The 12,643-nt window shown below is 46.7% G+C and overlaps 1 protein-coding gene across 2 annotated transcripts in view; it reads left to right on the top strand.

Annotated features, from left to right (window-relative positions):
* GUK1 (guanylate kinase 1) overlaps nt 1–12,396 on the top strand; it is a 39,091-nt gene extending 26,695 nt beyond the window's left edge. For both annotated transcript variants that reach the window (XM_088467476.1, XM_088467477.1), the window contains exons 2-8: nt 1,026–1,139; nt 3,111–3,152; nt 3,240–3,336; nt 8,154–8,292; nt 10,243–10,327; nt 10,901–10,986; nt 12,082–12,396. In XM_088467476.1, coding sequence (XP_088323602.1) covers nt 1,026–1,139; nt 3,111–3,152; nt 3,240–3,336; nt 8,154–8,292; nt 10,243–10,327; nt 10,901–10,986; nt 12,082–12,117 — 599 coding nt within the window. In that variant the 3' untranslated portion in view covers nt 12,118–12,396. The remainder of the gene's footprint in view (nt 1–1,025; nt 1,140–3,110; nt 3,153–3,239; nt 3,337–8,153; nt 8,293–10,242; nt 10,328–10,900; nt 10,987–12,081) is intronic.
* The last annotated feature ends 247 nt before the right edge of the window (nt 12,397–12,643 follow it).

Below are 12,643 nucleotides of genomic sequence, written 5' to 3' on the forward strand. Positions count from 1 at the left end.
GTTTACACCGAGCCTTGCCCGGGTCCTTCACCGGGAATACCCTTCTCACTAGCAGGGTTGGCTTCCCAGGTGACTGGACCCGGGTGGAGCAGTTTCAACTTGGCAAAATCCCGGGTCGATGCGCGCTCACGTACAATAACCCGAGATTTTGTGGCTAGCGAGATTGACGCAGGGTAACTATAACCTGTAGTGTTATTGGCTTGCAATGTTTCGGTGTCGTCTGGAACCACAATTTACACCAGGACTATTTTTAACAGTAAGTGTAACACTAAATGTCCTCTTATATTTACATTATGAGATATATCTATATAGGGTGCCACTTACCATCCTGCCCGTTCCTATTGCTAGTTTTTGATTAGACGTTAATGTTTATTTTATACCCTGGGTGATTAATAGAGTTTTCCTCCGGGCTCCCTTTATGCTCCATCCCCAGTTCCAGGTGCACATTTATTTTCCGATGTGGTTTTAGCCTAATTCCCAGAAGCATAAAAATATAATTATGAGCACGTTGCTGTTTTCCGCGTTGTGTAAGATACCAGCTTTTATATTTAGGTGTATAATTCATTGATGTCCATTCAGTAAGACGTGAGTTTGCTCAGCATCGCGGAAATACGCGCACCCACAAAATGCCAGATTCAATTAGAAATGCCAATTTGCGGCACTCTTGCCAGAGGCAGTTGGCTTTAGCGAAATCGCCATGAAAGCAGTTCGCAGGACCCAACTCGCTCCTAATTGAATGACCCCATTGTATAGACGTTTACATTGTAACAGCTATACTGTTGTGGGGCATTTATCACACCTCCGTTAGGGCGATGGGTGGAGATAAAGGTATTTTGGAGAAAAACAACCACGTTAGGGGAGTATATGTCTTCTGTTCTCTCTTGAGCTGGTTGGAGGAGGTGAGAATCTGGCGCCTCCGGGGTTAGTTGTGCGTCTTTCCGGTACTGAAGGTGAAAATGCTCATTACAGGGAAGGATCATTGCTCAGCCTCTGTGATACTGAGTTCTAGTACTTTATCTCCGCAGTTATGGCTGGACCCAGACCCGTGGTGCTGAGCGGACCCTCCGGTGCGGGGAAAAGCACGTTATTAAAGCGTCTGCTGCAAGACTATGAGGGAGTGTTTGGATTCTCTGTGTCCCGTGAGTACCCGACCCCATAACGTCTTCTGCTGTTTATAGAAATACACCTCCCCGTGCTAATGATGGGGAATACAACTCACTTTGTAAGCGCAATTGGGATACAGATCGCTCTATGGTCGCAGTTATATCTCCCCGTGCTAGTGATAGTGGATACAGGGCCTGATTCAGACCCGCTCGCGAGCGCTAAGCGGGTGGATGGTGCCCAAGGCGGCTCCGTTGTACGCATGCGCGAGACCCGAATAACGACGGCCAAGCCGTCGTTATGGGTCTCACACCAAAGGGGGCGTGCTGTCGATGGTGAGTGACAGCACGCCCCCTTTGCTGGGCGTGCCGGGGGCGTGGCTGCCCAGACGGAGGCGTTCCCATGGGAATGCCTACCGTCTGGTGCCGGCCCCACTGACATCACTAGTGTCAGTGGGAGTGCTTTTGGCTCTGATAGAGCCAAAATCACTCCTGGGCTTGCGGCAGCGAGTCCCTACCGCAGGGTCTCGTCACAAGCCCGATGGTCGCGATGGTCTTGACCATCTCGCTATAGCTGTGGCCAGGAGGCCACTCCAAAATGAATGAGGGACGGCCCTGATTCAGAGCAAGCGCTCTGTCAGAGCGTCCGGCTCTGAATCAGAGCCACAGCTCGCTCTATAGCCTCAGTTATATCTCCCTGTGCTAGTGATAGGGATACAGATCGCTCTATGGTCGCAGTTATATCTCCCTGTGCTAGTGATAGGGATACAGATCGCTCTATGGCCGCAGTTATATCTCCCTGTGCTAGTGATAGGGATACAGCTGGCTCTATAGCCTCAGTTATATCTCCCTGTGCTAGTGATAGGGATACAGCTCGCTCTATGGTCGCAGTTATATCTCCCTGTGCTAGTGATAAGGATACAGCTCGCTCTATGGCCGCAGTTATATCTCCCTGTGCTAGTGATAGGGATACAGCTCGCTCTATGGCCGCAGTTATATCTCCCTGTGCTAGTGATAGGGATACAGCTCGCTCTATGGTCGCAGTTATATCTCCCTGTGCTAGTGATAGGGATACAGCTCGCTCTATGGTCGCAGTTATATCTCCCTGTGCTAGTGATAGGGATACAGCTCGCTCTATGGCCGCAGTTATATCTCCCTGTGCTAGTGATAGGGATACAGATCGGTCTATGGGCCTGATTCAGAGCCGCTCGCAAGCGGCCGCTCGTTCGTTCCGAGCGATGTTTGCACAACTGCGCATGCGTACGGATCGTAATACGCATGCGCGAACCAGTCAGTGCGGCCGAAAATCGTTTGTTCGCTAAATAGCGAATGCCTGCTATTTTGAGTGACAGGAGGAGGCGTATGTGGGTGGTAACAGGGGAAGGTGCTTGAAAACGGGGAGTGGAGATCCGAACGCAGGCGTGCTTAAAGGTCAAAACGGGCGTTTTATGGGTGTGCATAATTAATACAGCAGCGTCATTGACCACGTCACTGGGTTATTTTATAGTCAGAACTGCTCGCAAGATTGTGGTAGGAAAAACCAACCCCAAGAATAGCGAGCAGTTCATACGCTGGTCGATGTACTCGATTAATCTAATAAATAGCGGACATTACATAGGATGCGAGCGGCCAGGGGGCGTAGTTTTCCAAAAAACGACCGCATGTTTTGTACGCTCGTTCATACCTAGAGGCGTGAACAGACCGCAAAGAGCGAACGGTTCAATTGAATAGCCACCCCTTTTTTCTGAACGAGCGAGCGCAAATAGCGTCCGGCTCTGAATCAGGCCCTATGGCCGCAGTTATATCTCCCTGTGCTAGTGATAGGGATGTAGATCGCTGTATGGCCGCAGTTATATCTCCCTGTGCTAGTGATAGGGATACAGATCGCTCTATGGCCGCAGTTATATCTCCCTGTGCTAGTGATAGGGATACAGATCGCTCTATGGCCGCAGTTATATCTCCGTTTTCCAGTGATTTTATCTTCCTATGTTACTATGTCTCTGATTTCAGACACCACCCGGAACCCCAGACCAGGGGAGGTCGATGGAAAAGGTAAACACCAGTTATAATCTCTCCTTTTCTTATCCAGCTATCTCCCAGGTCCTCCTGTCTGACGCGTTCCCCTTTGTCTTTGTGCAGATTACCACTTTGTGACCCGCAGCGAGATGCAGAGCGGGATAGATTCTGGGAAGTTCATAGAACATGCCGTGTTTTCAGGAAATATGTACGGGACCAGGTTAGTAGTGGCGCATAGTCTGAGGACACCTGTCGCAGTAACAAGAAAACTTTAGATTTCATGTGTATATAAAGCTGCGTCACTGGCACTTGTCAGATGTTACGATTCTCCTTCGTCCCCTTCATGGAGCTCCAGCGGCCTCGCTGCATGCCGGGTGCTTTTCCCGCTGCTCCGCAAATCTTCTCACAGCCTGGACTGAAAACAGGGGCGGTGGCTCTGCTGAGGGGGTTGTGCAAGCGGGAGGGCCAATGGCAAGCTTCAGTCATGGTGATCTCCATTTCTGATTGGCGGTTCTTCCAGTCCACCCGCCCACACAGCTATTGCAATGGGGGCAACCCTAAACGTCATGTGGGGTAGGTGGGGATTTTGATTGAGGTGAGACCTCAGTAGGTTTTCATGTGTCCCTTCAGCTGCCTGGAATTCTGTCATTCCTGTCTTAGACTCAGTAGACCCCCTGTAACTTTTACTGCGCGGTGACATCCACAGACCACTTATCCTGACTCCACACGTCATACAGAGCTATTTCCAGTACATACAACATTCACTGAGAAATGTGAGCTGTTTCGCGAGTTGGTTGGGACATGTATGTACAGGACTGTCATGGAATTACACCTCCGGCTATTTGCTGCTGGTCTGCAGGGACCGTGTCTCTGTAGTTACTGGTCTCCGGGGCCCCAACCAGGATCTCATTCATCTTACACAGGAATCCTCAATGACGCTTTAACCCTCCAAACCCCTGTGTCTCCTGTAGCCTGCCCACACGCGTGTCCCATGTTTTATCTCAGGTGAGAGCACTTAATAACATAACAAGGTACTAATCATCTGGCCTGGATTCCAGTTCTCGCCACCGATCATAAACTGATACGCAAACGTGTAGAAATAATTCAGACCTATATTATACAAGGAGCAAGAAAGTGGGTGGGGGGGCTGCAGGGACCACTAAGAAGGAGTATAAAGAAGTGTGGGGACTGTTAGGTAACATCGGGGCTTCCAGACACAAAATCATCATCATCATCATCATCACATTAGGGACCCTCTTCCTGGCCAGGAAATGATTACACGCACGGATCAATAACAGCCCATATTGCGCTCACATCTCCCTAAGGGGGCGACCATTGTTATTCATCTGATATTAGGCAATTTTGAACACCACCAGGAAATGCTGACGCTTCCTCTGATCAGCAGGGTACGAGGGTCTAGAGCAGGGGTCTTCAAACTTGGCCCTCCAGATGCTGTGGAACTACACATCCCAGCATGCACTGCACATAGTTTTAGCATGCTGTTACATCAAAAAGGTGGCAGTGCATGCTGGGATGTGTAGTTCCACAGCAGCTGGAGGGCCAAGTTTGAAGACCCCTGGTCTAGAGCAAAAGGGAGAATACTGATCAGTCTTCCTTCCCCGGTGATTTCAGATCACCAAATAATCAGCGAAGGGCTACAAGTGATTCCCAGTCAGGAGATGGCGGTCATTTCTGGCCGTCTGCGAGAACTCGCCATCCTCTGCTGTTCAGGAAGGAATATAATTGGCGAAGGTCCCTGCTAATTGTCACCCGCACCCCGCTGAACTGCATAAACAGCACCAGAATATCTCTAAAGCAATTAATTCCCCAGACGTCCTGGACACAGGGTGAAGCTTAGCCAGCCTGTAATTAGCGAAGTCTCTCCTCATCCACGTAAGCGGCTTATAACGGGTGACATATGGCGCAGGGTCATGTAACAGGTCCCAGCACTCCGAGTGATTGAAACATGATTAGTTCTCACAAAAGATCCAATGAAGTGATATAGATTAATATATATATTATTCACATACCTGAGGGATTATTTGCAATTGCGCACGTGTGAAAAATTCAGAGGGGTATAGTTACTAAAGTGAGAGCTTTTAGAAGTGGAGATGTTGCCCATAACAACCAATCAGATTCTAGTTGTTATCTGCTAGAAGGTGCTAGTTAAATGTTAAGTAGTATCTGATTGGCTGCTATGGGCTCTCACTTTAGTAAATACACCCCTCGGTGTAGGCACAAAGCTGCTGTTGTGTTCGGGACAGACATCGGAAAAGTGTAGCAGAAAAGTGACGGCGTTCCTGGAGGTGGGTTCAAGCGCATACAAAAGTGGTCAGTTCAGTGGGCGTGAAAATGCTGCGTTCCCAGAAGCACAGGCGTAGGGGGTGGAGACACTGCATCTGCCAAAGCGCTGGTGTGCGTTTCTATGTTGCAACCTATGGCGGTGTAGAAGGACGCACCAATCGGTATTAGAGCGTGTACGGGCGCTAAAAGTGGGCGTCTCAGACCTTGCACATTCTGCCCACAAGGATGTACTCTAAGGAGAGACTTTGTAGGCCATGTGCATAAAACTGCAGACGGGCAACCGCCAATAGGCGCTGCTGCGTGCGCTCAGATTCAGGCCCCAATGGCACTCTGGCGTCAGTCTTCCCTTCTATGTAAGAAACGGTAAAGGTGATCTCATTCTAGCTGGTCCATTATTGTCTTGTGCCATCCACAAATAAGAGGAATGTGCAGAGATTCACGGATCCCGCGGACACCGGCAATCAGTTGCAGACTGCGCATGACCCACGCCATGCACACTTATTTGGACGGAGATGGAAAGAGCGGACGGTCTGACGCATCATTCTTTCCACGGAACCGGGTGCTTGTGGGCGGCCACCACGCGATCTCACGGAAAACTGACCTGTCTCCTGGGAGTGTCGTGGACGCGTAGCCAGGCTTTCCGAACTCTTATGGAGCGTGCAGACGCCGATGGAACGGCTTCCTCTGACGGGTCATTGCAGCCAGTATGGGGTGGGTGTAAATGCCAATAATGTTTTATGAAGGCTACGGATGGAAAGGCTGGGCGGCCATTTGCACAGAGACTGACAGATAGCCGGCGCACACATTAGAAGAGCAGGTCCATTGTCTACGTCTAGTCCAGTCTGTAGTCTGGTCTCCATGCGAGGCCCCGAGCTGCTGTCTACACCCAGGACACTTACAGTCATGTCCATAAATATTGGGACATTGACAGAATTTTCAGATTTTGGCCTCTATTCACCACCACAATGGTTTGAAATGAAACAAACAAGATGTGCTTTACCTGCAGACTTTCAGATTTAATTTGAGGGTAATTACATCCAAATCAGGTGAACGGTGTAGGAATTACAACGGTTTCTATATGTGCCTCCCACTTTTTAAAGGGCCAAAAGTAATGGGACAAACTAAACAATCCTAAATCTAACTTTCACTTTTTAATACTTTGTTGCAAATCCTTTGCAGGCAATTACAGCCTGAAGTCTGGAACGCATAGACATCACCAGACGCTGGGTTTCATCCCTGGTGATGCTCTGCCAGGCCTCTACTGCAAATGTCTTCAGTTCCTGCTTGTTCTTGGGGCATTTTCCCTTCAGTTTTGTCTTCATCAAGTGAAATGCATGGTCAATCAGATTCCGGTCAGGGGATTGACTTGGCCATTGCATAACATTCCACTTTTTAGCCTTAAAAAACTCTTTGGTTGCTTTTGCAGTATGCTTCGGGTCATTGTCCATCTGCACTGTGAAACGCTGTCCAATGAGTTCTGAAGCATTTGACTGAATATGAGCATATAATATTGCCCGAAACACTTCAGAATTCATTCTGCTGCTTTTGTCAGCAGTCACATCATCAATAAATACAAGGGGACCAGTTCCATTGGCAGCCATAAATGCCCACGCCATGACACTACCACCACCATGCTTCACTGATGAGGTGGTATGTTTTGGATCATGAGCAGTTCCTTTCCTTCTCTTCTCTTCCCATCACTCTGGTACAAGTTGATCTTTGTCTCATCTGTCCATAGGATGTTGTTCCAGAACTGTAATGGCTTTTTTAGATGTTGTTTGGCAAACTCTAATCTGGTCTTCCTGTTTTTGTGGCTCACCAATGGTTCACATCTTGTGGTGAACCCTCTATATTCACTCTTGTGAAGTCTTCTCTTGATTGTTGACTTTGACATATATACGTCTACCTCCTGGAGAGTGTTCTTGATTTGGCCAACTGTTGTGAAGGGGTTTTTCTTCACCAGGGAAATAATTCTTCTGTCATCCACCACAGTTGTTTTCCGTGGTCTTCCGGGTCTTTTGGTGTTGCTGAGCTCTCTGATGCATTCTTTCTTTCTAAGAATGTTCCAAACAGTTGATTTGGCCACACCTAATGTTTTTGCTATCTCTCTGATGGGTTTGTTTTGATTTTTCAGCCTAATGATGGCTTGCTTCACTGATAGTGACAGCTCTTTGGATCTCATATTGAGAGTCGACATTAACTGATTGCCAATGTCACAACTAGAATCAACTCCAGACCTTTTACCTGCTTAATTGATAATGAAATAATGAGGGAATAGCCCACACCTGTCCATGAAATAGCTTTTGAGTTGATAGTCCCATTACTTTTGGCCCCTTAAAAAGTGGGAGGCACATATAGAAACCGTTATAATTCCTACACCGTTCACCTGATTTGGATGTAATTACCCTCAAATTAAATCTGAAAGTCTGCAGGTAAAGCACATCTTGTTTGTTTCATTTAAAAGCCATTGTGGTGGTGAATAGAGGCCAAAATCTGAAAATTCTGTCAATGACCCAATATTTATGGACCGGACTGTATATCTTCAGTTGTCACATCTTCAGCAGTTCCGCGCGTCTCTGCTCTAATTGTCCTCTCGTATAGCTCATCTGTGCGTCCGCAAACTTGGGTATAAAGCAGGGAGGACGGCGGGAGACGTTTTAGTTGTTTGTAGAGGAGATTTCCATGGAGGCCGTTCTCTCTCGCTGACCTCATATCCCGTCTTCCCTCCACCAGCAAAGCCGCGGTCCAGGCCGTGCAGTCCCGGAACCAGATCTGTATACTGGACATAGACATGCAGGGGGTGAAAAGTATTAAGAAGACCGATCTAAATCCCATCTACATCTCCATCCAGCCCCCGTCTGTGGAGATCTTGGTAAGTGGTGGTCTTATCAGCCTGGGAAATCTATCACCGTGTGTGATCACCGTAGCGTGACACAGTGCGGCCACTAAGAGAAGTGGGGGTGGGTTAAAGACTGGAGAGTAGGGGGTTAAAAATGTCATTGTCACGTAATGAGTCCATAACAGGAATAACGATTGAAACGACGTTTTATATATACGGCATTTTTTATAAATGCAATTTTAACCACATTATGACACTTCGCCAACCTCCTAATGTGTGATCTCTGCAGGAAAGACATTGTATCCCTGTATCAAACCATTTTCATGTCCGATTACTCTTAAGATGGGTACACACTAGATGATACGTCCCCGATCCTACGGGTTGGAGTGTTGTATCGGGTACATCGTCTAGTGTGTACCCATCCCGCGGGTCTCTAGCAACTTCCCCCTTGGGCTGCGGGGCAGACGGAGGGGGGTTGTCACTAACAGTGCCATGCTGCAGAATGACACGTAGCTCCCCCCGTTAGACCCGGCATCAGCTAGTGTGTATGCACTTGCCGCATGCTGGGTCCCGTCGCCGGCGATGTCGTGCTGGGTACACATTGTGTAGTCTGTACCCAGCTTTATAGCTTACCCGCCATTGTCATCAAACCATTCAGAGTACAGATCCATGTAGTAATTTTCTAAAGGCATCTACCCATATAGATGTAGATATAAATCCCCCCCCCTCTTTTCCCAATTTATTGATTGGCAGAGAACCAATAGGAACATATCCTGACCTAAGCAGTGGTCCCCAGGCTGTCCTTGACAGTGGGTGTCCACGTACTTATTCAAGTACAGAATTAGGTGACTATAGGGGATATGTACTAAGCCACGGAGAGAGATAAAGTACCAGCCAGTCAGCTCCTAAATGTCATGTTACAGGCTGTGTTTGACAAATGACAGGAGCTGGTTGGCTGGTACTTTATCACTCTCCAAGGGCTTAGTACATCTGCCCCTATATGTGAAAATACAATAAATATGTTAAAATTGTGTCTGCAGTCCTCGAATTACCCACCATTAGCCACGCGTTTCACACGCTGAATGTGGTTCCTGATGCAGTTACAGGGGCCCTCGTTCTCTGAGCAGATTTATATCGTAGCACCCGCCTGTAAAACACCAAATTGGGCTTGCGTGCGGGGAAAAAAAAAACATTAATTCCGCAATTTCCACGGAATCCGTGTTCGAGTCCTGATTTATTGCTGTGGGAAAAAGGCTATTTAATTGAAAAGCCATTCCCTGCGCCATGGGGATTTTGGCCGTCAATTAGTTGCGGAGTAAACCCCGCGTCTAATTGATTACCCCCCTTAGGCTTCAATCAAGAATCAAGTGCAAACATATTTTAAATTGATGGACACATTTTTGGAATTAAATTCTAATTCAGTTTGTTAAAGTAACTAAAACCCATTTAGTTAAAAAAAAATATATATATATATATATATGAGAATTTCCATAGGCAAAGTTTTAAACGTGTAAAATGGACCTTAAATTTCCTTTCAAACATTTGCTAAAATGAGTTCAATGGACAATTAAAGCCCAATATATTTTCTTAGTTCTGTTTTTTACGACAACCCCTTCGCTTCTGGCGCAGGTTTCATTTCTATCTGCGGCTACAACGTTTCTACAGAAGTGACCGTTGTCATTGCAGGCAGACAGCGCACATTGTGTCTTTTGAGCATACAGGAACTTACTTTACAATACTATAGAATATGACTCTTACAGGACAATGACTTTAGTCCATTTAACTCCTAGTCATTCTTATGGAATAAGCCCCCTGTAAACCTCATTGAGATGTTTTCAAAAGGTAAACGGACAGCGGCGTCATCGGTATAACTGGGGCTTTAGATGGCGCCCCCGTCATTCAGCCGTGTTATTCTTACTGATCACTTCCTGCTTTAATCAGTCTCCTTATATTCACTAATGTTCTTCTTAATGGTCCTAACAGGAAAAGCGGCTCCGCGACCGGAAAACCGAGTCCGAGGAAAGTTTACAGAAGAGGCTGCAGGTGGCGAGACAAGACATTGAGATCAGTAAGTATCGCCATAAACTGTTTTGTGTTCTGGGGAGCCCCACGCACCCCCTGAGAGAGAGGGATGCCCCACACACACATGTTTCTACACAAGTTGGCAGGTAACATTGTTATAGAATCTCCTGTGTCCCCCAGGATGGGAAGCGTAAGGGAGACCCCATCTATCTCTCCAGCGTTATTGGATGTAACTAAATGTCTCACACAGAAACTGACATCAAACAAACAAAACAGTGTATAATTATTTATTACAGCCTTATCCCTCTTTTATACCTGCTCCTATCAGGTGTCGCTATACAGGGGTCACAGCTGTCAGGTTCTCTGTATTATAGGTAAATAATGGGTTAACTGCGTATAAATTACAAAAAAAAAAAAAGTGGTTTTCCTCTTATTATGGCTTTTTCACCATATATCAGACTTAAAAGTATTTATTGTACTATACTACTAGGAGGAAGCCTCATTTCTCCCGAGGAAAAGCAATATACATTTTTATTTTAAAAACCAATATGAATCTAATTTATACAAAATGGACGCAACGCACGCCTGAAGACTCTAATTGCTTTAACCTCGTCTCCAGGTAAAGAACCCGGCCTATTTGATGAGATCATCATTAACGATGATTTGGATGGAGCATACTCCGACATCAAATCTGTCCTCCGAGAGGTGAGCGCGCGCTGTTTGTGACGCATTATTCCTATTACACTTACCCGCATTTATACTTTAACATCGGCAAATGACGTGCCTCTATATTATGGCTTCCCCCCCTCCCCGTATACAGGGGGACATGCACCCACCTGACGTACAAAATGTTTCAACAAAGGTTTTCCTGAATACGTTCATATATTAGTCTATTTCTTTCCCAAATGAAGGCATTTTGCTTGCTCTGTTCCGCCATTAATTATATGTAGTCGACACTCTAAAGACCGAAGTTCAGTAAAAAGTGAGATTATTCGCAGCTTTTTAGTCTGATGCCGCTTTTTGTAAATTTGGGCCCCAGCTGAATAGAATTCGGTGCCTCAATGATCAATAACCTACGTAGGATTCTGTAGGGAAAGCCCTATGAGCTAAGGGCCTGATTCAGAGCCGCTCGTAAGCGGCTGCTCGTTCGCTCCGAGCGATGTTTAGCCAACTGCGCATGCGTACGGATCGTTATACGCATGCGCGAACCAGTCAGTGTGGTCGAAATTCATGTGCTCGCAAAATAGCGAATGCCTGCTAATTTGAGTGACAGGATGAGGCGTATGTGGGTGGTAACAGGGGAAGGTGCTTGAAAACGGGGAGTGGAGATTCGAGCGCAGGCGTGCTTAAAGGTCAAAACGGGCGTTTTATGGGTGTGCATAATTAAAACAGCAGCGTCACTGACCACGTCACTGGGTTATTCTATAGCCAGAACTGCTCGCAAAATTGTGGTAGCAAAAACCGACCACAAGAATAGCGAGCAGTTCATACCCTGTTCGATGTACTCGATTAATCTAATAAATAGCGGACATGACGTAGGATGCGAGCGGCCAGGGGTCGTAGTTTCCCAAAAAGCGACCGCAAGTTTTGTTCGCTCGTTCAGACCTAGAGGCGTGAACAGACCGCAAACAGCGAACGGTTCTTTTGAATAGCCACCCCTATTTTCAGAACGAGCGAGCGCTAATTGCGTCCGGCTCTGAATGAGGGCCTAAGTGTGTGCGAGATTTGCAGCAGAGAACTCTCATTTACAGAGACTGTTGTTTAGACGTCTAATAATTACCATTTGTCTTTGACCTGCAGGAAATTGAGAAAGCTCAGACCACGAATGATTCCTGACCGGGGCAGACTCCTGCCGCCCCCAGCATGCTTCCGCACCCATTCCTACATCTGTCCCCCAGTGTGCGTCTGGACACCTGGTAACTCCATTCCCATAGCTCAGCTTCTCCTCCATTCCAATCTACATGCAAGTTCCCTACAACGCTCCGGTGACTGTTAAATGGCAAATCTCAGATCTATGTATCAGTGTTGTTCTTATTTTTTTTATTATTTACAAATCATCATCGGTCTTCCAATATGTACTGTTTCTGGTGGCAGCTAGATTATTTCCTAAGGAAATCGGGGGGGGGGGGGGGGGGGGTACCAAAGTGTTCCCACAATCCGTTCTATCAGTGAGAACATGGAAGAGATATGTATTATTGTTAATAGTGAAAATTAATATGTGGTTTCTTAGTTGAAGCCTTGTTTTCGGACATTACAGAGGTGGTTTTTGGGCCAGTGAATGAGATATATGTAAGAGTCACATTTGACATTATTTAGAATTATAGTTTGTAAAACACAGGAAAACTGTTCATTAAGCCATATA

The sequence above is a fragment of the Taudactylus pleione genome, unplaced genomic scaffold (genome assembly GCF_031769625.1).
Source record: "Taudactylus pleione unplaced genomic scaffold, aTauple2 ptg000071l, whole genome shotgun sequence".
Taxonomy (NCBI): domain Eukaryota; kingdom Metazoa; phylum Chordata; class Amphibia; order Anura; family Myobatrachidae; genus Taudactylus; species Taudactylus pleione.